Below are 27,666 nucleotides of genomic sequence, written 5' to 3'. Positions count from 1 at the left end.
TTTCAATGATCTATTTTTCACATGCTTGAAGAGAATGGTTTACCAAAACTAAGTTAGCACTGGGGACCAACATGGAAAAAGTCAGATTCTCATGATATGTCAAAATGCTAATTTACAAGAAATCATGCCAGACCAGACTGATCTCACGCGAAGTCGTGTTATAGTCACGAAATATTTTATTAATTTATTCATGTCCATGGCACGAAATTCAGCTTTTTATCGTGCCTTGAGCACAATTGTCTTTTTTGCGTATCACATGAATTTCTATAAATAGTTTTTATATTTATAAATAGTATTGTTTTCTAATTGGGTCTTATTCACTAAGCCTGCATACGCACAAATTTGTTCATGAAATATGTGTTTGGATGTTTTAACTGACAAATCATGAATCAACATAAACTTTTATACAAAAATTTCTTCTAAATGTAATAACTGTAATAAATGTAAAAATGTAAGAACAACTTATACCACATGTACGAAATAATCATGAACAAGGAAAAAGAACCCTTTAATATATATTTGTGTTATATATTTTATATATTTTTTCCTTGTTCATGATTATTGCAGATGTGTGGTCTAAGTTGTTTTTACGTTTTTTTATACATGTAAAATAAATTTTAGTGCGAAAGTTTTTGTTAAATCATAATTTTTTAGTTAAAACATCTGTATGCACATTTTACAAAGAAATTTGTGAGTATGCATGCTGACCCAATGAGACCCATTATTTCTTTCCTATTTTCTTACCATTGTCGCTCGGGATTGGGGTTAGAATTACATTTTTAGACATCCTAACCCAAACCCCAACTATAACTGCAACTCCAGGCGAGAATATTTTTAAAAGCAGAAGAAAAATATACAGAAAACAATACATAAAAGTACATCCTAACCCAAACCCCAAATCTAACCCAAATCCAACCCCAAGCGACAATCATTAAAAAATAGGAAAAAAAACAATGAGAAAACAATACATAAAATGACACGAAAAAATAAAGTCGTGCCACGGACACTAAAATATTCGTGAAAAAGACATTCCTGCTCAAGGCACGCAAAAAAAGCTGAATTTTGTGCCATGGACACGAATAAATGAATCACATTTTTAATGACATGACTTTCCGTCAAATCGTACTTAGCGGGTTTTGGATCTGAGCTCTTCCTTATAACCCAGCGGTGGTATCCGTCTAACCAGGTAAGCTCTATGAAACATTCTTTATTATTTAAGAGGTTAGGGTTAAAACTTAATGAGACTTTGTGACTTGGGTTTCTTGGAGCTGAAGCATGAATTTACAAAGGACCAGAACCCAAACTTGCCTCCACAAGTTCATGCACAGATAATGACCATGTGCAGCTGTGTCATTCAACTGATCTATTAAGAGAAACTAATACCATCGATACCGCCATATGTTCATCAAGCCTTCCTCTGTTCTGACTTCAGTCTTATCTACAAGTCACATCTTTCTTTAAAGAGTGGTGTTTTTTCCTCCCCTCTCTGGAGGGAGTCTGACCTCCTATTTATCTTCCTCAAACACAATTTTCCTAACTTTGGCTTTTCAATGCATAATAAAGCTTACTTATCATTTTTCTTTTCTTACCCCTGAGGCCGGAAAGGCCTTGAGAAGATAAATGCCTTAAATAGATTCCAAGTAAATGCGTTTTCTGCACCATTGTCTACGAAACACAATAGCTCTCAATGCATTTGAGCTATGTTTGGAACAATAAGCGATTGAATGAATAGCTCGTGTCACTTTTATTGGTATCGAAGGGTCACTTTCAAAAGCACTCTTGTCTCCAAGGATTCTCCTGCCTCGGATTAAAACCAACCACAACAGGGTTTTAAACTTTCAGAGGACCCTGAGGTGTGGACTTATTTATACGTTTGCATACCAGATCTATTTTAATGCTTTTCTTTTTGCTGTCCCAAGTGAATGTGGAAATTAAATAGTATATAAAAGGGAATGCCTCCCAGAATACCTCCTCCTAAACAAGGCCACAGCTTTTTGGGCTTTGTAAGTTGCCAGCCCGAAGGTGACAGTGCTGGTCTGGTCTGAAATGTCATTGTTGTGTGAGGATCCATATACATTTATTATATAGCAAAGCACTAGCACTAAAGATTTCATAACTAATTTCTCATTAGTTTTTTTATCAGTTTACTTAGATAACAAAGATCTAGAAGATCTGCAATCGATGTCAATGATCTCTTTTCTGGTTTTTGCATTTCATCTACACATTTTTAGGAGAAAATATGTTCAAAAAAAATGTGCCCAATTGCACAGCCTTAAGAGCGTGCATATCATGAATGCTGGGTCTCATTTGTTTTCTGAGAATCTACTGAACCTACTGGTAACTTGTTTGCCACGTAGCAATAAAAAATATACTAAAAACCTTGATTATTCTGGTTAGTCACATTGTACTGCTATTATTTTGAACAAGACTGTATGTTTAAAATCACATAAGGTAAATACATTTAACATTTAATTTTTTGAGGGACTTAAACTATCTCTTTAAGTCTCCTGTGCAGACCTAATACTGTGTTATGCATTTAAATGTCAACTTATTATTTTCGTAGGTCTTGCTTATTTGCTTAAATTATAGGCCTATTTAAAACCCTTAAATTTCACCCTCTTAATCTATAACCCTTTCTGTGCATGTCCTTACATGCCTCTTTATTAACTAACACACCCAAAAGTACAAACTGCCTTGACCAGGTCCTAATCTATGTTCTAACCAGTTTGTCCAAGGTCATAACCATGGCACAATTCACAGTCTAAACAATGAAAACCTGTACAATGAAAAGGTCTCACTGGCGGGACCTAGTCCGTGAAGCATATAACCTTTTTTATTTAAAGTTTAGACAACCTTAAGAAAACATCCGTCCTCTATAGGGCAAGCTCCCCCTCCTCCTTTTCAAAAAAAAAAAAAAGAAAACGTGCTGGAGAATCTGTCAAGGGAGAACAAAGGTAGGGAGGAAATCATGGAGATAGTGACAGAGGGCTCTGTAATTTATCACCTGTTGCCTCTGGGCGGTCCGGCTTGACACGGGCTTTGAAGATTTGTGCAGTGGGCCCCTTAATAGTGTGCTTGAAGAAGTGTGGATGGAGAAAATGGATTCAGAATAGAAGCAGACTACATTAAGTTTCCCAAAGATTATGACATGAGAACTTTCACTTCCTACACTGCAGTGATACAGACATATCTGTGTACATCATTAAAAACTAAATGATCATTAAAAAATATTTCAGGAGATTATTTTCAATCATCTTTTAAACCCTAAATAGTCATGCAGTGTGACCAAAGTATTGTAATGTAATTTTTGTATTTATATTGCATGCATATTAATTATACAATGATTAAAATGTTGTATAAAATAGTTTCATATGAAGCATGACTGTTTGAATTGTCATTTTAACTATTCAAATCATGCAGTTATACTTTTATCCAGAGCTGCCCTTTGAAAGATCACATTGACTGGTGTTGGACTGCCACCCTGTGGTCATGAGAATCTCTATCATATAAAGTTTTGCATAGTCTATGTACTATCCCAAATGAAAATACTGTAGTACGCTTTAATATTTATATGGTAAACTGTAGTAAAAATCCTAGAAACTATAGCGTTTTGAACTTTACCATAGTAAATACTACAATATATACTACTGTTTCGAACTTCACTATAGTTAACATTACAGAATACTATAATATGCATAACATAGTGTGGTCATTACTATATTACACTACAGTGTACTACAATTCCCTACAGTTGATTATAATAAAAACTTATACAGTATTTGTTTATGTGAGATCAAATAGTCTACTCTATTGTGATTAAGTTAAACAAGGGGTGGGGAGGGGGTCCCGGACAGGGATTAGACTAGTTCTAGACTAAAATAAATGTAAGATCTGTCCAGAATAAAAAAACATCTTGCACTGACTTCAAAATACAGTGCCCCTTTTTTTTGCCTCAATATGCACACATGTAATGTTTTTAGTAAGGCACATTTGTTAAAACTAGTTATATTTCTTAATAAAACTAAGGCCTAGTCATGTCTTAAGATAATCCATGTCTGGGAAACCGCCCCAAAAAACATTCTGTAATCCAATGCATTTTTTCCAATGTATCAAAACCGTCTGCCCATAATAAAATTTTCTGTAAACTATTTATATAATATTTTTTTAGTAATGTAGTAATGACAATGGCATCCGACATAAAAATACTGTAATGTACTTTAGTGGCCTATTTAATATAAACTGTAGTAAAATTTCTAGATCTTATAGAGGCAGTTTCCCGGACAGGGAAAATAAATGTAAGAGCTGTCCAAACTGAATGCAACCTGCACTGACATTTCTTAAAATACATCAGTGCCCTTTGTTTGCCTTAAAATGCACACGGGTAATGTTTTTAGTAAGGCATGTTTGTTAAAACTAGTTATATTTCCTAATTAAACTAAGGCCTAGTCCTGGCTTTAACTAATCCCTGTCTGGGAAACCACCCCATAGTGTTCTTAATCTATATTATATACCTACTATGCTGGTAGCTGGTTTTAGCTGGTTTAAGGTAGTCCACCCAGCCTGGCAAAGCTGGTCGGTCAGTTGATCTTCCAGCCTGACCAGCTAAGTCCAGCTAGTCCAGCTCAAAAAGTGAGCAAAACACAGCTAGACCAGCTTGCTAGCAAAACCAGCAAAAACCAAGCTGAGAGACCAGCTTATGCTGTAGCTGGATTTTTCAGGAGGGAAATATTAATAAATCTGAAAATATATTAGTTTTTAATATTAATATACTATATGTATTGCCCATGAATTACTATAATGTTCTACAATTTAATATAGTAGGCTAAGTTTACTTTTTGGGTGGGGGGTTGTTCCAATTTTAGTGAGAATGGCGGATTTACTATGCAAAACAATAAAATCAAAAAGTGTCGTTTTAATTTTGTAATCTGAACACGGACACTGAAACATTTTGAGGTTAGTACGATTTTTGACATTATCACCCACATGGTTTCATTTGCGTCATGACATCAACCTCAGTGACGCGCACGCCGTGCACGAGCAGGTCAGTGTTGTAAAAGCAGGAAATAGTGAGAGGCGTTAGCAGCTGCGGCTTTCAGCATTATTTACAAACAAAACCGCTGCAAACATTATAGTGTATCCGAGGGAGACAAAACAGCCACTTGAGTTTTATCATCGGCGGGAGCGACATGTCAGAGACATACGGTAATAAGCATTTCATTGGGTTGTTATTATTAGCGCTAATGCTAGCGAGTACAGGCGCGTTCGTGTGAGCGCGTGCTGCATCGCCTTCATCCTCAAGCAGACGGATAACAGCCAAACTTGTATTACATTTTTAAGAGATTTTATAATTATATCATCAGATACCTTTAAAACAACTTCCGTTACTGTAGTGTGTACAGGCTGTGTTTATTAATGGGCCTGTCAAGACATCTGCACATGTTTGAGCTTGTGTAACGTTACTGCTGCTGGTATCATAAAAAAGAATATTATGTCCCTATAAAATGTACACGTGTTAAGATAAATAATACCTTTTAGGATTTCCTCTTCTTCAGTAATTGCTGTCAGCACTCTTAATAATCTTTTAATGGAATATTTGCATCGTTTTGGTCTGAACTCATCTCCTGCCTTACTAAATATCAACTTTATAAACCATCAGTTTATCAGCGTAGTTTTTATATTTCATTTTTTTTGTTAAATGCTATTTTGGATGCCACTTCCGTTTACAGTGACGCAGAACCTGTATCAGCAAGCAGCATCGTACTTCAGCACGTGAACTGTGTCTGCGCTGTTTCACTTCGCTGTCTTCAACCCTGCAACACTTGTTGTGATTGACATTGATCAGACTGACAAGGGTATTTAGTTGAATGTGATTTTATTTAGTGATTTTTATTGTAGGCATGGGGCTGTATGAGATTTCGGCGGTATGATTGATAACCTTAAGCAAAAATACCACAATGTTGCGGTATTTCCATTGCAAGACTAAAAGGTGTTATACAACAACTTTTCAACCGGACACAATACTTTTAATTTTTAAGAAACATACAAAAGGTATATATATATATATATATATATATATATATATATATATATATATATATATATATATATATATATAACACAGCTCATACATTTGAAACAGCAGCACAGAACATTTTTTAAAACCATTGTGTTCCTTAAAGCAGTGGTTCTCAAACTTTTTTAGCGTGCGGCCCCCCCTTGTGTACGGCACATTCCTTCGCTCCCCCCCCCAAAGAAAATGTACGACAAAAAACTGTTCTAAAACTCAACTTTTAATTAAACAAAACATATGAAATGATAGAAAGTAGTGCTGTTGGTTAGAAGCCTTGTTTTTTTTAGGTTTAATTGCACAGAATTCATGATAAATTAATTTATTTTATAAAATGTCATAAAACTGGGGCCCCCCTGGGGTCCCCGGCCCCCAGTTTGAAAACCACTGCCTTAAAGGAGCATTTCACCCATAGAAACATTAATCTTTATTGAAAGTGTGTCATATTTGTAGTCGAAATGTAACATACATTTAGAATTTGGTGCCTATTTGACAGAGAAAAGGGGTGTTTGTAGTCTCACACCTCAACAAAGATATTGGACTTCCTTCTTTCAATGATGCAAAATGATGATTTTACATCATTGAAAGAAGGAAGTGCAGCACTAAAATCTGTATTTTTCCTGTCTCAGCGGCAACTGAGGAAATGATGCATGACCATTCAAAAACATGACTGGGGTTCTAACTATACAAAGCTTTATGCAAATGGGTAAAGTGTCCTTTTAAAACCGGTAACCGGCCATACCTACTAGAGTGTTAAGCTGCTGATAATTTTTTCTATTTGACCTTATACAGATTTTTTTGCAGTACAGTATCTGGAGCATTATGCAATATCCTGCATCTGTTTAAAAACAAATTGGCCATGTTAATCTCTTGAGTACACAATTCTGGTCTTATTGTGTATAATTCATTTGTCCATGCTACTTATTTCTGATAAGAAAATGCTATCCTTTCTTAATATATTAACGGTTGTATTGCCATAAGGCTACGTTTACATGACAGCGATGTAGTAAAAAACTTAAATGTTTTTCCTTTTGTGTTTTTGAAAAATTGTACATACACACAATACTCTCAAAAAGATCCTCGTTTAAGGCCTTGGATATTCCTCACTTTATACGTGCACATGAGGGTCAACGTACAGTGCTCGTGATGCAAATTTAGTAATCAGAATTAGGGCTGTGACGTGCAGATGCGCGTTTTCTCAATGAATGAATTGTAATGAATTACGGTGAATTGTCACCACATCCAAAAGCCAGAGGGCGCTATTGTGCCAAGTAGCATTACAAATGCTATTCCAGAAAATATATTCCAGAGGCATATTTATCGAATGCTGGTGTAGGCGTGTGTACGATTGTGTGGCTAGGCTAGTGTACGTTAACAAAAATCAGGTATACTTGGACCTTTACATGGATTGGCAAAAACTCAATAGTATTATGTGTGCCAGGCCAGTAGATGGCAATGCTACTTTGTAAAGAAACACACTGCACACATATGTATTCTTCTACGGAGCGATAAATACAAACAATCAAGAGAGCAAAAGCATCAAGCAGTTTTGTATGGATGAAATATGAGAAGCCTTTATAAACTCAGTACCTTGAGCAGCACATACACAATCCTGTAGGCTGCCATTGTTGTTTTGGTTATACTCATGTATGCCAATAGACTGCAAGATGACTCCATTATCACAGATTTACATTTAAGTAGTTCACCTGGAGACGAAAAGGCGACATTCTCATAAACTTGAAACGTTCTAACTTTCTACTTGAATCACCTGTTATTGAGTGTTGTTTTTGGCAGCCCGTTTAGTTTTAGTCTTAGTCTTAGTCTTTTGGACGAAAATGCTTTTAGTTTTAGTCACATTTTAGTCACTTATAAAATTGTTAGTTTTAGTCAAGTTTTAGTCGATTAAAACACAAAAAGGTTTTAGTCAAGTTTAAGTCAATTTTAGTAAATAAAGTATTTTTTGACAAATTAATTTAGGTTAAAAAGTGTGGTGTATTTAATACTATTAAAATGTGCATTAAGGTTGTCCCTGAGGTCTTGCCGTTGTTTTAGTTGGTGTGCCTTCTGCGCATGTCGTCATAAAAAAGTTGAACCTGATATACCCTCATGTTGAGTTTGTGTGTTACGCTGATACCTCACTTATAAAGTTGAGAAACGCGTGCCTTGCCTTATTTAAATACACCACAAAATGTATTGGAAATGGGCTTAGGTTTGACAAGTAGATACATGTAAAACCTTAAGCTTACCATGAAATGTGCAAAAAGCAGAATGTCGAGTAAAATTGAATGTATATGATATGTTAACAGCGTGACTTGTTACTTACCTTTAAAAAAATATTGCCGTGATGAGCCTTCAGGTGCCGCTTGAGGTTGGTGGTATTCTTCCCACCTAGTTTGTGGACACATTTACCGTCGTCTCCCAATATGCATTCCGTTTTTCTGTCTGATGGATTATACTGAAAGTATGTCCATAAATCATCTTGTCGTTTCCGTTTATTGGCGTCACTGCTACGGTCCTTCGAACTCGCCACAGCCGCAGGTGTGTTGTTGTTTGAGATCTGGTGCGCGTGCAAGCATGGCGGCAGCCGGGTGGTGGGTGTGAGTGAGACTGTGTTGACCCAAAACAAGGATAGAAAGCGGCAGCATTGCTGATACTTTTAAGCTAAAAACAGACAGATTTCACGCAAAATATGCAGAAATGACATGCATTGTGAACGTCAGACTTGTTATCATTTTAGTTCCGTCCTGAGCTGCGCATGCAAATCTTCCGAGAAAGACAGTAGACAGAAATGAAGCAATTGTGATCAGATGAAATGCTAATGACATTAATTTTTATGCAAAAAACACACACATGTAAACACTTTAGCAATATATCGCCTCTTTAAAACCCTTTTAAAAACACCCTACCGAGGTCATGTTCACTTATCATGCGATATCACACAAACATAGATTAAATATGCCTGTTACTTTTTTTTTTATTCTAACTTGTACGTAACTTTGTTCAACGTAATGAGGACATTGCAGCTTAATACTGTTTGAATCGTTTATTGCGCGCTGTTTCACACATGCTTTAAAAATATGTAGGCAGTGCACTACTATTTATTAATGATCTTATAGGGGCGGTTTCCCGGACCAGGATTAGCTTAATCCAGGACTAGGTCTTAGTTTAATTAGGAAATATAACTAGTTTTAACAAACATGCCTTACTAAAAACATTACCTGTGTTCATTTTGAGGTAAAACAGAGGGCACTGATGTATTTTAAGATATGTCAGTGCAAGTGTTTTTCAGTTTGGAGAGCTCTTAAAAGTGTTTAAGTCTAGGACTAGTCTAATCCCTGTCCAGGAAACCGCCCCATACAGTATGTTGTTGGGCACAGCATTGCCTCTTACGAATCACTGGCTGATGACTTCAGACTTCTTGTCTCTGTATTGTTGAACTCTGTGTCTTGGGTCTATATCATCGACTGATGTATTTGTTCTGTAGATGATAAAATATTAATGGACTTAATGTGAATACTAGTTTCATGTTGCAAATCCCCCACTCCCCTCCCATACTCTTATCCTCTTTCTCCTTCAACCCTCTGCTGTGACACAGTGTCCGTTTCATTGTTCTTGGCTGAAAATCACTATCCATGCCAATAGAAAATGAATGACCATCTTGCCCTACCACTGTAATGGCTCTTCAGTAGCGTATTGATATCTTTAGCCAATTTAATCTAATCTCCATGGGCAAAGTTAATAACAGACAGTCACTTGTATAGGACTCTGTATGCCAAGTGTTTTCTTGTCTTCATATGACTTCATTGTAGCATCTGTTATGTGTGACATCCAGATTTAGTATTATTAAGCTGTTCTACTATAACAGATCAAAGCTCATAGCCACTAAATAAAACATTTATATTCAATTTTATGCCACATCCTAGTATTTCAATTTCAAGTTTTATTACAAATTTTGGATTTTGCATGCTACAGATTTTTGTTGATTGCAGACATATTGCTGTATATTAGTTTTGTTTGGCCTTGCTTATCTTATTGTTCACTAGTCTAGTGCTAAACATTTAATAAAGCTTTACCCTAGTAAACCTGAATGAAACTACTGCATCTGCATTTTAATGTCCTTTCACTTCCTTTTGTTTGGAAATGGAAAGTGATATTACAGCATTAAAGGGATACTCCAGCCAATCATCAAAATTACCCCATGATTTACTTACCATCAAGTAGTCCAAGATACAATTGTCCATCATCTTTCAGACACTTGGAGTTATTTTTTGTAACCAATTAAAATAAAGATTTTTTTTTATAAAAAACCTAAAAAAGGTTGTAACAAAAGATAATAATATCAATATGAATCAATAAAAGTAAGTAGGGATGCACCGATACCGATAATGGTATCGGGTATCGGCCTCGATACCACATTTTCTAAAGTACTCATACTCATTAAAAGTCCCCCAATACCAGGGATCGATACCATGGTCTGAGAAATATCTATGTTTGAGCAGCGTGTAAGGGGTTAATGCCTCTTGTGTTGTCCAAAGAGGCAGAGTTTACAACAAACTGGAAAACTAGTCCCTTGTTTTTTTGTTAAATTATATGACTAAAGCTGTTACCTGTAAATTTAAATCATGTTTTTTATTAAGTACTCGGTATCGGCAAGTACTCGTACTCGTATTCCAAAAAAGTGGTATCGGTGCATCCCTAAAAGTAAGTTTTCAGGGCAGATTTGAAAATTGACAAAGTTTGTATGACCTTATGTAGGCTGGAAAGCTATTCCATAACTTGGGACCGATGACCGCAGTAGCCCGATAACCCTTGTTTTTAAGTCTGCTTCTAGGAACATATAATAAATCAGTCCCTAGATCCAAGTGATCTAGACTGAGAAGGATCCAATATTTAGATAGGTACTGTGGTTCCTGGTTCCGCAAAACCTTAAAAACCAAAAACCAATTTTTGAAATCAATTCTGTTTTTGACAGGTAACCAATGAAGCGAAATTAGAACCGGTGTAATGTGGTCACTTTTACGCGGCATCATTTTACCCTTTGAGGAGGCGGGCGGCAGCAATTTGACCTAACTGTAAGTGTGAGATGCAAGATTTTTACCGGACAAAAAGGGCTTAGTCTTTGCTATAAGACAAAGTTGATAGGTTCTGTTGTTAAGTCTTGTTTCTATGCTGTTGTCAAGCAAAACCCCCAGATTTCTAATGCAGCTGGCTTTATAAGTTAACAGAGTATCAAGACCAACATCAGGAGAGCTGTGATCATTTGAACCAAACAAAATAATTGCTTTCATTAAGGGTGTCACGAATCACGATTTCGATTTTAAATCGAAATTAAGTCACAACCTCGAACTTCGAATTAAAAAATTGGATCGTCTATGCTCCCACGCCCCCATGTCCGTCCGGTCAGCTTGCCAAGCGGGGGAAAAAAACTCGCAGAGATTTGTATTTTAAACACGAGGGATGTATAGCTGCAACTCCTTGAAATGCATATCATAAACAGGATTACTACCTAGTGTTCTGACTTCGGACAGAGCACAGCTCTCTGCAAGTGCGCGAGAGTGAGGCGCCAAGATGCAGCGGATTATATTTTAAACAAAAGGGATAGTTTGCCTCAGCTCACAGGAAACGCATAAAACTGAACAAATACGTAAGGATTACTATTTTAGTTTGTTTAGGGTTCAGACAGATTCGAGAGCGCGTGCACGTGAGACCGAGAGAAGCGCAGCTGCTTATGACACGCTGGATTTATTTTTAGATGCTAGGAGTCCAAGACGCGCTTTAAGTGCAGGTGCGTGCAAGAAGAAATCCTCTCTCTACATACAAGCTCTCTCGCGTAAAGTGAAGCCCACAACCCCCCATGCAAGGAAAAGCACGCAATGTGCATGTTAATGTGAAACTATAATAGTAATAAATAATAATGGCATAGCATTTTTGTCTTTCAAAAAAAAAAGTAAAAACCGAGAATTGAATCGAATCGTGACCTTAGAATCGAAAATGTAATCAAATCGAGGATTTGGAGAATCGTGACACCCCTAGCTTTCATTACGACTTAAGAAATTACTAGCAAGCCAGAGTTTCAGTTAATCTAAACAGTCTAATAAAGGCTTAAAGGCAAGTTTATTGTAATGATTTATAGGCAATTTGTTTGTGTGTCATCAGCGTATAGATGAAAACCCAGAGGTACCGTAGAAATTAAACGGTACCGGGCCGAGAATAGATCCCTAAGGGATACCAGAACTCAACTGTTTAACAAAGGAAGAACAGATGCTTCAAGACGTGATAATAGTATGTTGTGATCAAAACGGAGCTACTGTAAGGTCTAGCAAGACTAAAGCTGCAGACTGTCCGGTATCAGTGGTAAGCAATATATCAAAAGTTGGCTCAAGACCACTTTTTCTAAAATTTTTGATAGAAAAGGTAAATTAGACGAAAATTACTCAAAAGTGTAGGGTTCAAATGATTTTTTTTTTTTTAAGAAGAGGCAAAACAGAAGCATGTTTAAGGCAGTTTGGTACGGTCCCAGTAGAAAGACCTTTATTAATGACAGGCAACAAATTAGGTCCAAAAGCCTGAAAAACTTTGCTTAAGTAAGGGAGTAACATCCTGAGGGCAGCTAGTAGATTTTAAACCAGCAACAATCTCTTTAAGAGAATCCAAGGTAATAGACTCAAAGCCAGACCATTTAGAACAGCAGAGAGGAACATCAAGTGGTGTAAAGGCTTACAAGGGTAATAGAGATTTAATCTGAGTTACTGAATCTGAGTTAATTTGAGTTCATATTGTCTTCTGCAGGTAATCGATGTGATTTTGTAAGAAAAATATCCAGATTTCAAACTTTATCAATTGTAATACCTAGCTTCCACTAACGGCGCCATCTTGGAATCACACGACTCATGAGAGAGTTTAGCGTAGTGAGCATTTGTTGCCAGGGGTACGTTGCGCATTAGCTGTGTCCCATCGAAGGCTGGATCCTTTGAGGGACGCCCTTTGAAGGACATTTACTAAAATAACTCCAAATGTGTTTGAAAGATGATGGACATTTGTATCTCTGATTGCTTGAGGGTGAGTACAACATGGTGTAATTTTGATATTTGGCTGAAGTATCCCTTTAAGGTCCGGCATTTGTAAATTGTGAGAATTTACATTTACAAATATCTGCAAAAAGTACATGATTTATGTGAGCATGTACCTAGCTGACTTTCTAAGACTGGACCACTTCATTATTATGACTCAGTATAGACCTTTGTATGCACTAGAACTCAAAATAGACTACTTTATCTAATGAGACGCAATACAGACCACTTTATTTAATAGGGTACACTTTACCTAAACATTACCTTGAAGTGTTTATGCTTTCCATTTCTTCACTGGAAATTCATAGAAATTGCATTGTTCTAAAACATAGTGAGCTGCCTACCGAAGCACACTCCTTACTTGAAGGATATTACAAAAGGTAGGCAGGATCATCATTCTGTCTATTAAGATAACCTCGTTTTGGCAGCATTACATGTAGTCTTTATTGAGAAGGCAATCCCAGAATTCATTGAGTTTCTTAGTTTCTTTGTTTTTTAATACTGCAAGCTTACAATATTTTCTGGTTGTATTCTAATAAAGAGACTGAGAAATACATATATGGTCACTATACCATTGCAAAAACAACAAATCTAATGGTGCCCTAAGACTTTTGCACAGTACTTTACATATTGTTTTGTAATAATCCATTATTTGCCTTCTTGCAGTAAATGGTCCATGCGTATTCATCTTTTCCACCAATCCTCATGTAATGCTGAATCTTTCCTCTGTTTGAGTTATCTCATTCCCACACATGCAAATAGCTCTTTCTTTGCGGTCTCACAACACAAAGAGCTTTTGAGACGGCTTGCCAAACACAGGTCAGCAGCTGAACCCTGCGGTCTTTTGCGTAGGTCAGGTCAGGATCCGCCCCGCTTCCTCAGAACATAAGCACACCGCAAACGTTCACCGAGACACCCTCCTATTATGTCACCAACATTTATTTTATTGTGCTATGTCTATATAAATTTAAAAGCCACAAACTATTTATATATATAAATAGTTGGAATGGCAATACTGCAACACCGTGAAACCGTGATATTTTTGCTTAAGGTTATCATTCCGACAAAATCTCAGACCACCCCATACCTAGCAACAACTAATCAATAAAATCGATAAAAATTGATAATGAACTTCGGACACGCGGCTGCTTTATACAGCGCGAACTGTGCGCTTATAAGTACAGTAAAGTTAGGCACTGTTTCTTTATACAGGGTGAGTTGCACGTTTTTAGGCACATCTTTTTCTCACCACGCAACCAGCTTGTTTAAAAGCAAGGCAGCATTACCCGGACCACAGCGTTGCCAGGTCCTCTGCCTTTTTGCAGAGTTCTGAATTGGGCTTCTTTTAAACTTTTTGTGCAGGTTGATGTTTTTTGCGGGTTAGATATGGAAGGCTTTTGGACTAATTTAGAATTGTCATTGGGCTGGTTTTGTTACGTGGATCTGGCAACACTTACAGGACAATGACAGAGGCAAAACGCAAAAGAATGCTTGTTAATAAAGGTTTAATTTTATCCTTTAAATTAGTTTGTATTTGTTTAATTGTTGTAGGGTTTTATAAAAATAGTATTGAACCACAAACTAAGTATCTGTTTTAAAGTAAGGGGGGAAATCAAGGTTTTTATTCCTGTAATAACGCATGTATATCACTTTCATATCATAATGGCTGATTTATTTAGTTAATAACAAATAATGATAATTCCCATCAAGGTCTGAAGTTGAAGATTAAAGTGAGTTTAATAATCTGTTGCAAAATTTCCTTACCAGAACATCCCTAAAGACTCATTCTGTTTTGTTTGTTAAAATATCAAGGCTTAAAATATCAAAAAGAATATTAGTAAAAAAACGGTAGTATTTTCTTAAAAGTACACTTTTACACGTGAATACCCTAATTTAGTGTTTTATATAGCTATAATAAGTGAAAAATCTAATTGAGTAATACTTGTTTTTATCTGATTTGTCGATTAATCGAGAATATTTTTCCAGATTAATCGAGTATAAAAATAATTGTTAGTTCCAGCCCGATTGATATGCACCTACGGGTACCAATATGTACCTCCTGAAGTACTATAATCAACTCTTTAAGTACAAATGTGTATCTTTTTAAAGGATACTGCTCCAGTTACAGCTAGGTTACATATTTTGACAATTTTTTGTGGGATGGAATGAGTGTGAGTAGATTAAAGGGTGAGATAATTTTGGTGAACAATTAATTTAAATGCACCTGTTGTTTAGAATGAAGGGAAACTTCTTAGTTTTAGATGGATTTAAAGGAAATCAGTATGGTACAGAGGAGATCCACCTGCCTTTGATGTTCTCTGCAAAGCTCAACCGTGATATTGATTCTCTTTCTCTTGGTTTCAGATTTCCTGTTTAAGTTCCTGGTGATTGGCGGCGCTGGGACTGGGAAATCATGCCTCCTTCACCAGTTCATAGAGAACAAGTGTAAGAGCTTATTAATGTCTCTCTTTAACAATGACTTTAATTAAAAAATGACCTCTTGTTCTCGCAGCATTCACCAGAGACAGAGAGGAGGCCATTGAATGCTAAGATCGTTCGGATAATGAGAGTAGCTTTACATGCACTTGATATGTGAATAAGGGTGTTAAAGCATTTTATTCATGTCTCAAAATCTAATATCAATATCACAATTCCTAGTAAAGTCTCAATGCCTAAAACACTCAATTTTTACCATTATTTTACCCATTGATAGTAATGAGTGCTTATTCTTGTTTTATATGCAATATCTTTGGTGCAAATTACTAACCAATCAATATCTTTTACAGTCAAACAGGACTCCAACCACACCATTGGTGTCGAATTTGGCTCCAGAGTTGTCAACGTTGGCGGCAAAACAGTAAAACTGCAGATTTGGGACACGGCTGGACAGGAGCGTTTTAGGTACTTTTCCTGTGATTGGTCTATAAAAATGTTCATGGTCATGGCTGCATGATGAATATGATCGGTTAAGGTCGGTAACTGCTTGTGTCTTATAGGTCGGTTACCCGCAGTTACTATCGTGGAGCAGCAGGGGCTCTTCTAGTCTATGACATCACAAGGTAAGACCACATTCCTGTATCCACTCTTAAAATTATGCTTTAAAACAAATATTTGCTTGTAGCTCTGGGCTATGCTACTGTCATTGTAATAAAGAGAGAGACTGACAGCTCGGTAATAAAATATTATATTTTGACAAGCAGCAACCCAGTGAGATTCAGTCCATTAAACAAAGTGTCTGCTGTATATAGCACAGACACGGCAAAAGAAAAATGAACAGTGTGATGGATTGTGTGCGATTGCTTGACTGCGTGTGCGTTTGATGGATTGAATATAGGGTCATCTGTTAGCAACCGTCAGACCCACATTTATCACTTTACACTGAAACGTCATCCGTTCACCTGTTACTTTGATCACAGGCTAAGGGTTGCCATGGAGACCATAAGGCAAGTTTCCAGGAAGTTTGATGTGTGCACAGTAAGAAAATGTGAAGGACTGCATTATGACTCGTGTATTTCCTCACTCTGTCTCTCATAGGTTACAAACATGATTTTAAACATTGACATTTTAAATGCTCAATTGTAAAAGCATTGCATTGACTGCAGAAAAAGTCATGTCCCAACTTTGAGGACAGTATGATATGTATGGCTGATAACCACTGTTGTGCCTTCCTCTCTGTTTAGTCGGGAGACCTATAATGCTCTGACCAACTGGCTGACGGATGCACGGACGCTGGCCAGTCCCAACATCGTCATCATTCTGTGTGGAAATAAGAAGGATCTGGATGCAGATCGTGAGGTCACTTTCCTGGAGGCTTCTCGCTTCGCCCAGGAGAACGGTTAGAGTCGCTCCTCAGTATAGTTCTCTCTCGGTTTTAAACACTGATTCCTAGAATTCCAAGAAACTCGCACCTGGACTGTGTGGTGAAAGAGCAGGGGCGAATATCTGAAAGTCAAATATTGACTTGGAAAATCCCAGAGTTGTAGTATGATAAAGTTCAAGTGAGCATGAATTTCACAGATTGAAGTATTACAGATTCAAAGGTTCCAAAATGACTTTTTCCACAGTAAATTTTTTTTATTTGACAGCTCAGAAGATCAATTAATGAAAAGTTTAGATTTTGTTCATGATGCTTTCTTTTGCATTATTTTTGCTATAATTTTATTAATATTTTCATTTGTGCTGAGATGTATCACATCGTCACACAGCCCACAAGGTGGGTCGGTCTTGTCTTTATATACATGACAAATCTATTTTTACCTTATTACATTTAACTACATTTATATAATACATTTATATAATAGTTAGTTACCATCCTCTTATCTGAACACTAGGGGTGTAACGATATTACGAACCGAACCGAACGATCGCGATACACCACCCACGATACGAATCGCGAACCTCCCGTGTCGTGTCGCGGTACTCTCACGCCTCCTGCTGCCCATTGTTGAGGTTAATGTCACTTATCTCTGACTAACTAATCTATTTATTTAAAAAAATATTTGCATATATTTGATTAAATTGTATTAGTAATAAGAGCTAATAAGAGCTAGAACGACTAATAAGAGCTTTTTAAATGCTGTTCTAAATAGTATATTCCAAAGTTACTGTTTTCCAAGTGCATGTCATGTCATGTCACGTGACTTGGGAGTGAGCGCAGGTCACAGGATGGCTGCTCCGCCTGAGATTGCAGATCCCCCGGACACATTTAAGTCTCTTGTGTGGGAACATTTTGGGTTTCCAGTGGAGTACAGGAATGTAATTCGTGTCGTAGACAAATCACACACAATCTGCCGTAACTGTGTGCGTGTGCTTGCGTTCGCGTGTGCCAGATCGGGTTAACTGAAGTGAAATAGAAGAGCGCGAGATCATTCTCCAGAACAAGTAAACATGTAACAAGACGTCGTCTGTCTGAGGTAAAAACACGGGGTTTACACGTTTGTTGCTATTTTAATTGCAACAGAGATTTGATTTGTTTATTTTTGCCTGTTCAGCACAAGTTCGCGTGTTTAATCGCCTCCGCTGTCACTGTGAGGAAAAAAAAACATTCATTCATCTGTTTCAGGATGTTAAACATGTAAAGTGATGCATGGTGTCTGTTTATCTGTTCTCTTCTTCACAAATAATTAAACACATTTTAACTTGAATGCCTTTTTTGTAAGTCCATGATTAAAAATGAACATGTAAACAAAAACAATTTTTATAATTAAAGCATGAAATGACGAATAATAAGTGATGGCAGAATTTTTAAAAGTGAAAGTCTAACGCGACCTCTGGTGTGTGTGTGTGCGCCTGCGTGCGTGTGTGTGATGATTACCTTGATTAGTTCATTACTGATAATAAACCCACATTATACTCAGATTTACAGATTCATAGTACATTTATTTCATGCATTAGTTGACTTCAACAGTAAAATTTTCTGCATTTTAGCTAAGGAATGATATTCATCACCTGATAAACAGCTAATTACAGTCCTGCATTACTAAAGTTTAAGTTTAATTAATTTTAAGTTTGTTTGCCAAAGTTAATAAAGAAAACGTCAAGTTATTTTTGTAGTTGTTATTAAGTTAAGTTAATCTATTGTTCCTTAGCATTGCTGGTAAAATGACAGGAACCCTACATCCACAGCAAACCGAATCGGACCGAACCGTGGGTCCAAAACCGTAAACCGATCCGAACCGTGCAATTGATGTATCGTTACACCCCTACTGAACACGCAACATTGTATGTTTAGTATAACAGCACTCTGATGCTACACTGTTTGTATCATTCAGCAAAAGGCAAACGCGACGTGAGACCCGGCACCGCCAACATAAGACACCGCAAACGAACGACGCGACACCGCCAACGCATGACGCGACACCGTCAACGCAAGACGCGACACCGCCAACGTGAGACGCGACACCGCCAACGTGAGACGCGACACCGCAAACGTGAGACGCGGCACCGCCAACGTAAGACGCGACACCGCCAACGTAAGACGCGGCAGCGCCAACGTAAGACGCGGCATCGCCAACGTAAGACGCGGCATCGCCAACGTAAGACGCGGCACCGCCAACGTAAGACGCGGCACCGCCAACGTAAGACGCGGCACCGCCAACGTAAGACGCGGCACCGCCAACGTAAGACGCAAAATCCGCCACCATAAGACGCAAAATCCGCCACCATAAGACGCAAAATCCGCAAACGAATGACGTGACACCGCACCGCATACGTAACACGCGAAATACGCATACGTAACACACGAAATACGCATACGTAAGACGCCAAATCCGCAAACGTAAGACGCCAAATCCGCAAACGTAAGACGCCAAATCCGCAAACGTAAGACGTGACGTGACACCGCAAACGTAAGACGCGGCACCGCAAACGCAAAATCCGCAAACATAAGACACAAAATCTGCAAACGAATGACGTGACACCGCACCACATAGGTAAGGCGCGACACCGCAAACGGAAGACGCGACACCGCAAACGGAAGACGCGACACCGCAAACGGAAGACGCGACACCGCAAACGGAAGACGCGACACCGCAAACGGAAGACGCGACACCGCAAACGGAAGACGCGACACCGCAAACGGAAGACGCGACACCGCAAACGGAAGACGCGACACCGCAAACGGAAGACGCGACACCGCAAACGGAAGACGCGACACCGCAAACGGAAGACGCGACACCGCAAACGGAAGACGCGACAACGCAAACGGAAGATGTGGCTCCTTTGTATAATCATATATTAAACATATTTGCACCTTAGAGAGTTTGGATTTTCCATTGCTTCTGTTTGGTGTTCAGCGTGATAGAACAGGTTTTTTACGAGTAAGCTCATTTTTACAAGCTCTTCTACATTGAACACTAGAATCCTGTTGATGATGGTTTTAAAACCGCCTTATGAAACTGTTGAAGATAACTGGTATCCATATGGACGTTTATGAAACACAAGCTGTACCACTAAAATCTGATGATTTGGTCATTTGAATGTTTTCCTCATCCAGAGCTGATGTTTTTGGAGACGAGTGCTTTAACTGGAGAGAACGTAGAAGAAGGCTTTCTCAAATGTGCTCGCACCATTCTCAACAAGATCGAATCAGGTGAGGAAAAACTGTTTAATGCCCCATTTTAACCTGATATTAACATCCATCCCTATAGCTCAATACTGATCAGTTTGTCTCTAAATTTTATAATGTCAACTTTAGATGGCACGCCCACCATTGGTTAACTGATCTTTTGATGCGTTGTGGTGCACGATAATGTGTTCATTTAAAATATTTTAGTCAAGCAACTACTTTTATAGACTTTTAAAATGTAATGTGTTTCTGTCAAAATGCAATTTTAGTGATACAATTATGATGCAGTTCCAAAACATGTTTACACTTGAAAATATGTTGGACATTTATCATTTAGATTCCCAAATATCTTTTAAAGCTTTGATGAAGCTCAGCTATTATTAAGTTTAGGTAATCAAGTTTACCTAATTTACCTAGTAGCAAGTTTTAGGTCTCACTTGTAAAAGAGGTTACAACCTCAATGTGACTTTCCTAGTTAAATAAAGGTTATATAAGTTTAACGTAGTGGTTCTGTCTGTTGATGTAAAGGGGAGTTGGACCCGGAGCGGATGGGTTCTGGGATCCAGTACGGCGATGCATCCCTGAGGCAGCTCAGACAGCCCCGGGGCTCTGCTGCACAGACCAAACCACAGTGTAACTGTTAGGGGGTCAAGACACCCTGACCGGTTCTGACTCCATCCATACACAATCCCTCCCCTCAGGTGAGTTCATCCTCATATAATAAATTCAATAAATTCAGACTTTTTCATGTTTAAGTGCTATAATTGGGTCTCCAGTGCTTCTATCAACCTAGAAAATGTGAAAAAGATCAACCCAGTAACTTCGTTTTGGTAATCCATTCTCTGCAAGCATGTGAAAAAATAGGTCATTAAAATTTGGCTCCCATGTGATGTCAGAAGGGGATAATACCGCCCCTTAATCTGCACTATTCGACCACAGCACTGTAATTTAGTCATTTAGAGATCAACTCATTTGCATTTTAAAGGACGCACCCAAACACGGCACATTGCATGCACCTACAAAGTAGCAATTTTAACATGTTATAATAAATTATCTATATGATATTTTGAACCAGAATGTCACATATGTACTCTAAGGCGAGCAAATTTGACATCTTTAAAAAGTCTTGTGAAATGTCCTCTTTAATATGCAGAAATGATTTTATGCAAGTCATTTTTTTTTATAAAAATGTTGATCGCTTTTGTGGATTTTCATAAAAGTAATGTCAACTTTTTCTCAGCTCCAGGTGTCTCTGGGTATGCACGGATCCCATCACACCCAGACACATCTGGATCAAGTCCATCTGCAACCTTTGACCTCTTGAGCTCAGAGATAAAACTGCTGGCCTAGGACAGATCTCCCCGGCCCATATGAGCTGTGCTGGGATATGGGCAGTGGAGGTGACCTGACTGATAGACTTTTTTTTTACTTATTCTGAGATTTTCACCCTTCATTGAAAGGTTAACAGAATACACTGGACTGGCTTATTCAACAAACCATTCAACAAAAGTAGACATTTTTTTAAGTTTTACAAACAGCACATTTCATACATTGACACATTTGACTTTTATTGGTGTTCATTTGAATGTGTTCCCCCTACTGTTTTATTGTAATGTTGTAAAAACAGATTAGCATGTGAACAGTCACCCATGCTAGTTTTCCATTTACATGTTATTTATTTTAGCTCTAAGCATCTATGAATATTGAAATGTCCTGATGCAATAGCGGTGTATCTACATGTACATCTCTATGCTGCCAGGGCTGTTGAAAGCACAAGAGGTGAAGGCAACATGAAACATCTGTTTCAGAAACATATCAGATGTTTAGGGCTGCCCTGCTTTGGGTTGGGTTGAAGGTTATCATACAATTTACCCTCAGTCGTCCTTACCATAGACCTTCAACTTTCATGTTGGTTGAATAATTTATTGAAATTTAGTAATATTCAGATTTTAGATGTATTTTTAATTTTACAAAGAGATGCTTGGTTTATCATCATACATTTCAAGCATAATACATTTTGAACCACCGACATGATATTCCTGGGTCATTTTTTATCCCAAATCAAGAAAATAAAACCTTTTTTTTATATTCATTAAGATTTTGTTTCCCCATTCTTAGTAACTCCAAAATAATATTTATTTTGTAACTACACATCATGGTAATATTTACTATAATAATGTATACTGGCAATATTTTATTTTGCATTACATTAATAAGAATGCAAAGGGGAAATGCCATCATTTGTCACGAAAATGGCACAATGCAAAATAATAATGGTCATTTTTTTTCACTGATAGGTTTTATATTGATTTTGGGGTAAAAATTGGCCCATTTCTTCATAAGATCCACCCTCTTATTTTTAATGTCAGTAAAACGTCCACACCACCATGCACTTAGTAAGTATTTCGTTAAATTACCACTGGAGGGCAATTCAAACTGATCATTATTTTCCATTAAAATCACATTTTTAGTTTGTTTCTTTATCGGTTGTTACCCATGACGGAGAGATCTAGAGGTGATGGCCAGCACAGCCCTTCACTCGGTGACATCACAGACCGATGTGTTTTCATCTATACGAAACGTGATTTTAATTTCTCTTTATTTTTCTGCAAGTGCACTTTTTTGACTGTTTATATACTGTACCTATAGAATTGTAAAAATGATAGTAATTTAATTATATTAAATGAGAGAATATCGTTTGAGGAGTGATCATTCCTTGCTGAAGTGTAGTCCGACACCATTTCACTGGTAGGAAATGTCGCCATGATAGCTGTGGGCATTTTGTTAGTCATGAATGTGGAGAGGGTGAAGATATCCACATCTCCTCTAGCACAAAGCACAGCCTTAACTGACTAACCACACACATTCCGACATATGGGATCATGGCCGCATCATGCTTTTATTACTGCGTGAGCTCTTTTAAATGCACTGTTACCTTTTGTTACCTGTGCTTTTTTGTTTGGTCCATGCAACCACAATCACTTTTGTGTTTTAAGTGTTTGTTCAACAAATATGACTCCACAAAATGAATATTATGGGGTAGATATAAGGTAAGCCGTATTGACAAAATCTGCTAAGAAATGACCGAGATTACATTCTTGGTAGCAAAAATGCATTTGTTATTGAACTGAACTTGTATTGAACCTGGAACATTCCTTTAATGTTGCTGATATGTACTGTTCCCCTTACATTTGCATGGTGATGCTTTGTGTGTTCCCATAGACCTTGTATGTGGTGATGTTAGAAGAACTGCACTGCCCGAGTCATCTGAAATGTGTTGGCTTATGTAGTGGAATTTGGTAGCATTTCATAACCAAAAATTTATATCAGAAAGCTTCAGTGCATTTAATGAGTAGCTCAAAAATACAGCATAAAATCAGTTGTTGCTTGGTAACCAGTGTGATTTATTCATAATATCTGGATCATCTATGCTGTAAATAAGATTGACTTTGTCTATTGGAGTGTTTGGGAGGTGCTTGTTTATTTTAAAGATTACGGATTAAAGTTTGCTTGTTTTTTATGTTATGTGAACACGTTGTCTTTGTATTCTTTTTTGTGGGAGAACAGTGACTGGGTTTCCATCCAAAAGTTAAGCGAATCTTTTCAAAATTCGCAAAAAAGAAAAACAAAGAAACGCATTTGTTCGAGCGAGTGACGTGGTATTGGTAACCTAGTAACCAACAGTAAACAAAACAAGGCACGCTTAGAAAATGGGGCAAGTTATTAATGTATTAGCAGTGCAGCTTGGCTTAAACTAAACGATGTGCACAAAAGAAGAAATGAAATGCAGCATTTTTGAGTCGCAAGGACATTGCGACGACGTCGAGCCCCAAATATGGTATAGAAAGACAACGACAGCGTAAACAGCTAGACGGTCAGTCATATGGGTTTGTTTAATCATGTTCGCAACATCAGAATTAATTCGGCAAATGCGTTTCCATCTCCCACCTCAAACGAGCTTAAAAACTTTTTTGCGAATTATTTTTAATCGAAATTACTTGTTTTTGATGCTTCAAAATGCGCATAAAATTATGGAGATGGAAAATGGTTACTGTGGAGGGGTTTCCATCCAAACGTGAAGCGAATTTTTTTCAAGATTCCCAAAAAAAGACAAACAAATGCCAATTAGGTGCGTTTTTTTAAATTCAAATTAATTTATTGGAAATGTACAAATAACCAATCATAAAACAGATTTCACTGAGTGAATTAAATTTACTAATTTTGTACGAAAAAAAAAAATGCTGAAAAACCTACAACTTCAATACTTCAGCAGTGCCTTTCTTACATCCAGGCAGCTGGTGCGTTTACATCAAGTTGTTCGAGTGACGTATCGGTAACCTAGTAACCAACAGTAAACAAAACAAGGCACGCTTAGAAAATGGAGACCGGACTGCATGTAGTCACAATCGGGCAAGTTATTAATTTATTAGCAGTGCAGCTTGTAATTGCTGAATGCTGTGCACAGAAGAAGAAATGCAGCATTTTTGATGAAGGCACTAGCATCAAGGACATATGCACGGCAAAGACAACGACAGCGGAAACAGCTAGACGGTTAGTCCCGTGGGTTTAATGTTCGCTACGTCAGAATTATAATTCGGCAAATGCGTTTCCATCTCCAATTATTCGCATTTACTTTATTCGCAAAGATCAAAAACCACCTCATGCGAGCGTAAAACATTTTTTGCGAATTAAGGGATTTTTAATCGAAATTTGGCGTTTCCATCACTTTTGATGCTTCAAAATGCGCATAAAATCATGGTGATGGAAAAATTGCTACTGTGGCTGGGTTTCGATCCACGTGGAATCTTTTCAAGATTCGCAAAAAAATAATAAGCAAACATAATGCGAATTAGTTGCGCTTCTAAGTTGTTTGATTGAATGACGATGGTATTGGTAACCTAGTAACCAACAGTAAACAAAACAAGGCATGCTTAGAAAATGGAGACCGACTCAATGTAGTCACGATGGGGCAAGTTATTCATTTATTAGCAGTAATTGTAATTGCTGAACTAAATGCTGTGCACAGAAGAAGAAATTCAGCATTTTTGATGAAGGCACTAGCAGCAAAGAAGACGACGTCGAGCCCATATGGTATGGTAGAGACAACGACAGCGGTAACAGACGGTCAGTCCCGTGGTTTAATGTTCGCTACGTCAGAATTATTTCGGCAAATGCGTTTCGCAAAAAAAGCGAAATAGATGCGCTTCCATCAAGTTGTTTGACATGGTTTGACAATGATGTTGGTATTGGTAACCTAGTAACCAACAATAAACAAGGCAAGCTTAGCCATGTTTCTATCATCATTTTTTAAAGTGTAACTTATGGTGCGTTCCAGGCAGGTTTTTAAACCCGTGAGTTACGACTTCAAAACCACGACTCACGACCTTATGCGTTCCAGGCAGCCCGTAACTCGTGTTTTTACAACCTTCTACCGGTAAAAGTGCACTGGAACGGCAGTCAAACCCGTGACTTCCCACCCGTGAACTCGTACTAGATCGATGTACTCCCAGTTCAGAGTCGTGAGGCGTGGTTTTGAACTCGTGAGTTACGGGTTACGGGTTGCCTGGAACGCAGCATAAACCCCTGGTCAGAGCCTGACTCCACCCACTGGCAATATTTGAAAAATGCAAGAAAAGTGGGCAGATCCCAAGGAGATAGAGAGGACGAACTAATGCTGCGTTCCAGGCAGGTTTTTAAACCCGTGAGTTACGACTTCAAAAGCACGACTCACGGCCTTATGCGTTCCAGGCAGCCTGTAACTCGTGTTTTTGCATCCTTCTACCGGTGAAATTGCACTGGAACGGCAGTCAAACCCGTGACTTCCCACCCGTGAACTCGTACTAGATCGATGTTCTCCCAGTTCAGAGTCGTGAGTCGTGGTTTTGAAGTCGTGAGTTACGGTTAGGTTGCCTGGAACGCAGCGTAAGTGTGTGGTGAGATCGTAACAAGGGCGTGGTGATCTTGAACCTGCTTACGTCACGAGTCATTTTTTGGACCCACCATCCAATAGGAAAATTCAACTGTAGTAGCCACCGTTCAACCTGAAGAGTGCAGCACTCAGACGTTTTTACACCATATATTGTAGTATTGAAACACTTTACATCCAAATGTCAAAAAACTTACTAAAATCAATGAACAGCACTAATAAAGCCCCATTCTTACAGATCATTAACTAAAAAAGTTGGTTTAGTTACTCTTTAAGCGCATTTTGAAGTATCGCATCAGAAACGAGTGATGGAAACGCCAAATTTCGATTAAAAAGCCCTTAATTCGCAAAAAAATGTTTTACGCTCGCTTGAGGTGGTTTTTGATTCATGCGAAAAATGGGGGATAAACGCATTTGCCGAATTAATTCTGACATAACAAACATTAAAACCACGGTTCCAGGCAGGTTTTTAAACCCGTGAGTTACGACTTCAAAACCACGACTTACGACCCTGTGCGTTCCAGGCAGCCTGTAACTCGTGTTTTTACAACCTTCTACCGGGGAAAGTGCACTGGAACGGCAGTCAAACCCGTGACTTCCCACTCGTGAACTCGTACTAGATCGATGTACTCCCAGTTCAGAGTCGTGGTTTTGAAGTCGTGAGTTACGGGTTACGGGTTGCCTGGAACGCAGCATTACCTTCTAGCTGTAAAGTTGTCTTTACCATATATGGTGCTCGACGTCGTCGCAATGTCCTTGCTGCTGCCTTAATAAAAAGTCTGCATTCCTTCTTCTATGCACAGAATTCAGTTTGGCAATTACATGTACAAGCTGCACGGCAAATACATGAATAAATTGCACCATCGTGACAACATGCAGTCCAAAATGCGAAATAGATGCGGAAACCCATTTGCCAAATAAATTCTGACTTAGCGAACAATGAATCCAATGCATTAAACCTGCTGTCGTTGTCTTTACCATATAAGAGGCTCGACGTCATCTTTAATGTCCTTGCTGCTAGTGCCTTCAAAAATTATGCATTTCTTCTTCTGTGCACAACATTTAGTTTGGTAATTACAAGCTGCACTGCTAATAACTAAATTAAAATAAATTGATAACTTGCCCTATCGTGACTGCAGTCCTGTCTCCATTTTCCAAGCGTGCTTTGTTTTGTTTACTGTTGGTTACTTGGTTACCAATACCACGTCACTAGCTCCAACAATTCGATGGAAACGCACATAATTCGCATTTGTTTGTTTCTTTTTTGCGAATTTTGAAAAGATTCACTTGGAAACCCAGCTACTGTTCTTCATTCTGATTCCCATTTAGGGAAGCAAATGCAGGTTTGCGTAGATGTGACATTAACACATAACAAAATAATACAGCGACTTAACAGAATATTTTAGCAATTCAAAATTTATTTTTGGTGGTTTCAGAACCACTGTTTTATGTCATCGGAAAACACCTTAATTTTTAGGAGTGCTGTCAACTGAATCTAAATTATTAACCCAATAAATGTAATCACAATTTATTCTCT

At 37.9% G+C, this 27,666-nt stretch overlaps 1 protein-coding gene across 2 annotated transcripts; it reads left to right on the top strand.

The window, feature by feature from the left end:
* Positions 1-5,025: 5,025 nt before the first annotated feature.
* On the top strand, positions 5,026-23,734 carry rab4b (RAB4B, member RAS oncogene family). 2 transcript variants are annotated; one of them, XM_065281585.1, is made up of 8 exons: positions 5,026-5,202; positions 15,502-15,582; positions 15,924-16,038; positions 16,134-16,196; positions 16,818-16,972; positions 20,132-20,227; positions 20,732-20,904; positions 21,450-23,734. In XM_065281585.1, the coding sequence occupies exons 1-7, from the start codon at positions 5,187-5,189 to the stop codon at positions 20,845-20,847; spliced, it is 642 nt and encodes a 213-aa protein (XP_065137657.1). In that variant the 5' UTR covers positions 5,026-5,186; the 3' UTR covers positions 20,848-20,904; positions 21,450-23,734. The 2 variants fall into 2 exon arrangements, with proteins under 2 accessions (XP_065137657.1, XP_065137656.1); XM_065281584.1 differs by having other exon boundaries at positions 21,444-23,734.
* The last annotated feature ends 3,932 nt before the right edge of the window (positions 23,735-27,666 follow it).

Source organism: Paramisgurnus dabryanus, chromosome 8, assembly GCF_030506205.2.
Source record: "Paramisgurnus dabryanus chromosome 8, PD_genome_1.1, whole genome shotgun sequence".
Taxonomy (NCBI): domain Eukaryota; kingdom Metazoa; phylum Chordata; class Actinopteri; order Cypriniformes; family Cobitidae; genus Paramisgurnus; species Paramisgurnus dabryanus.
The sequence above is the reverse complement of the archived record's forward strand: the minus strand, read 5'-3'. Positions and strand labels throughout refer to the sequence as shown.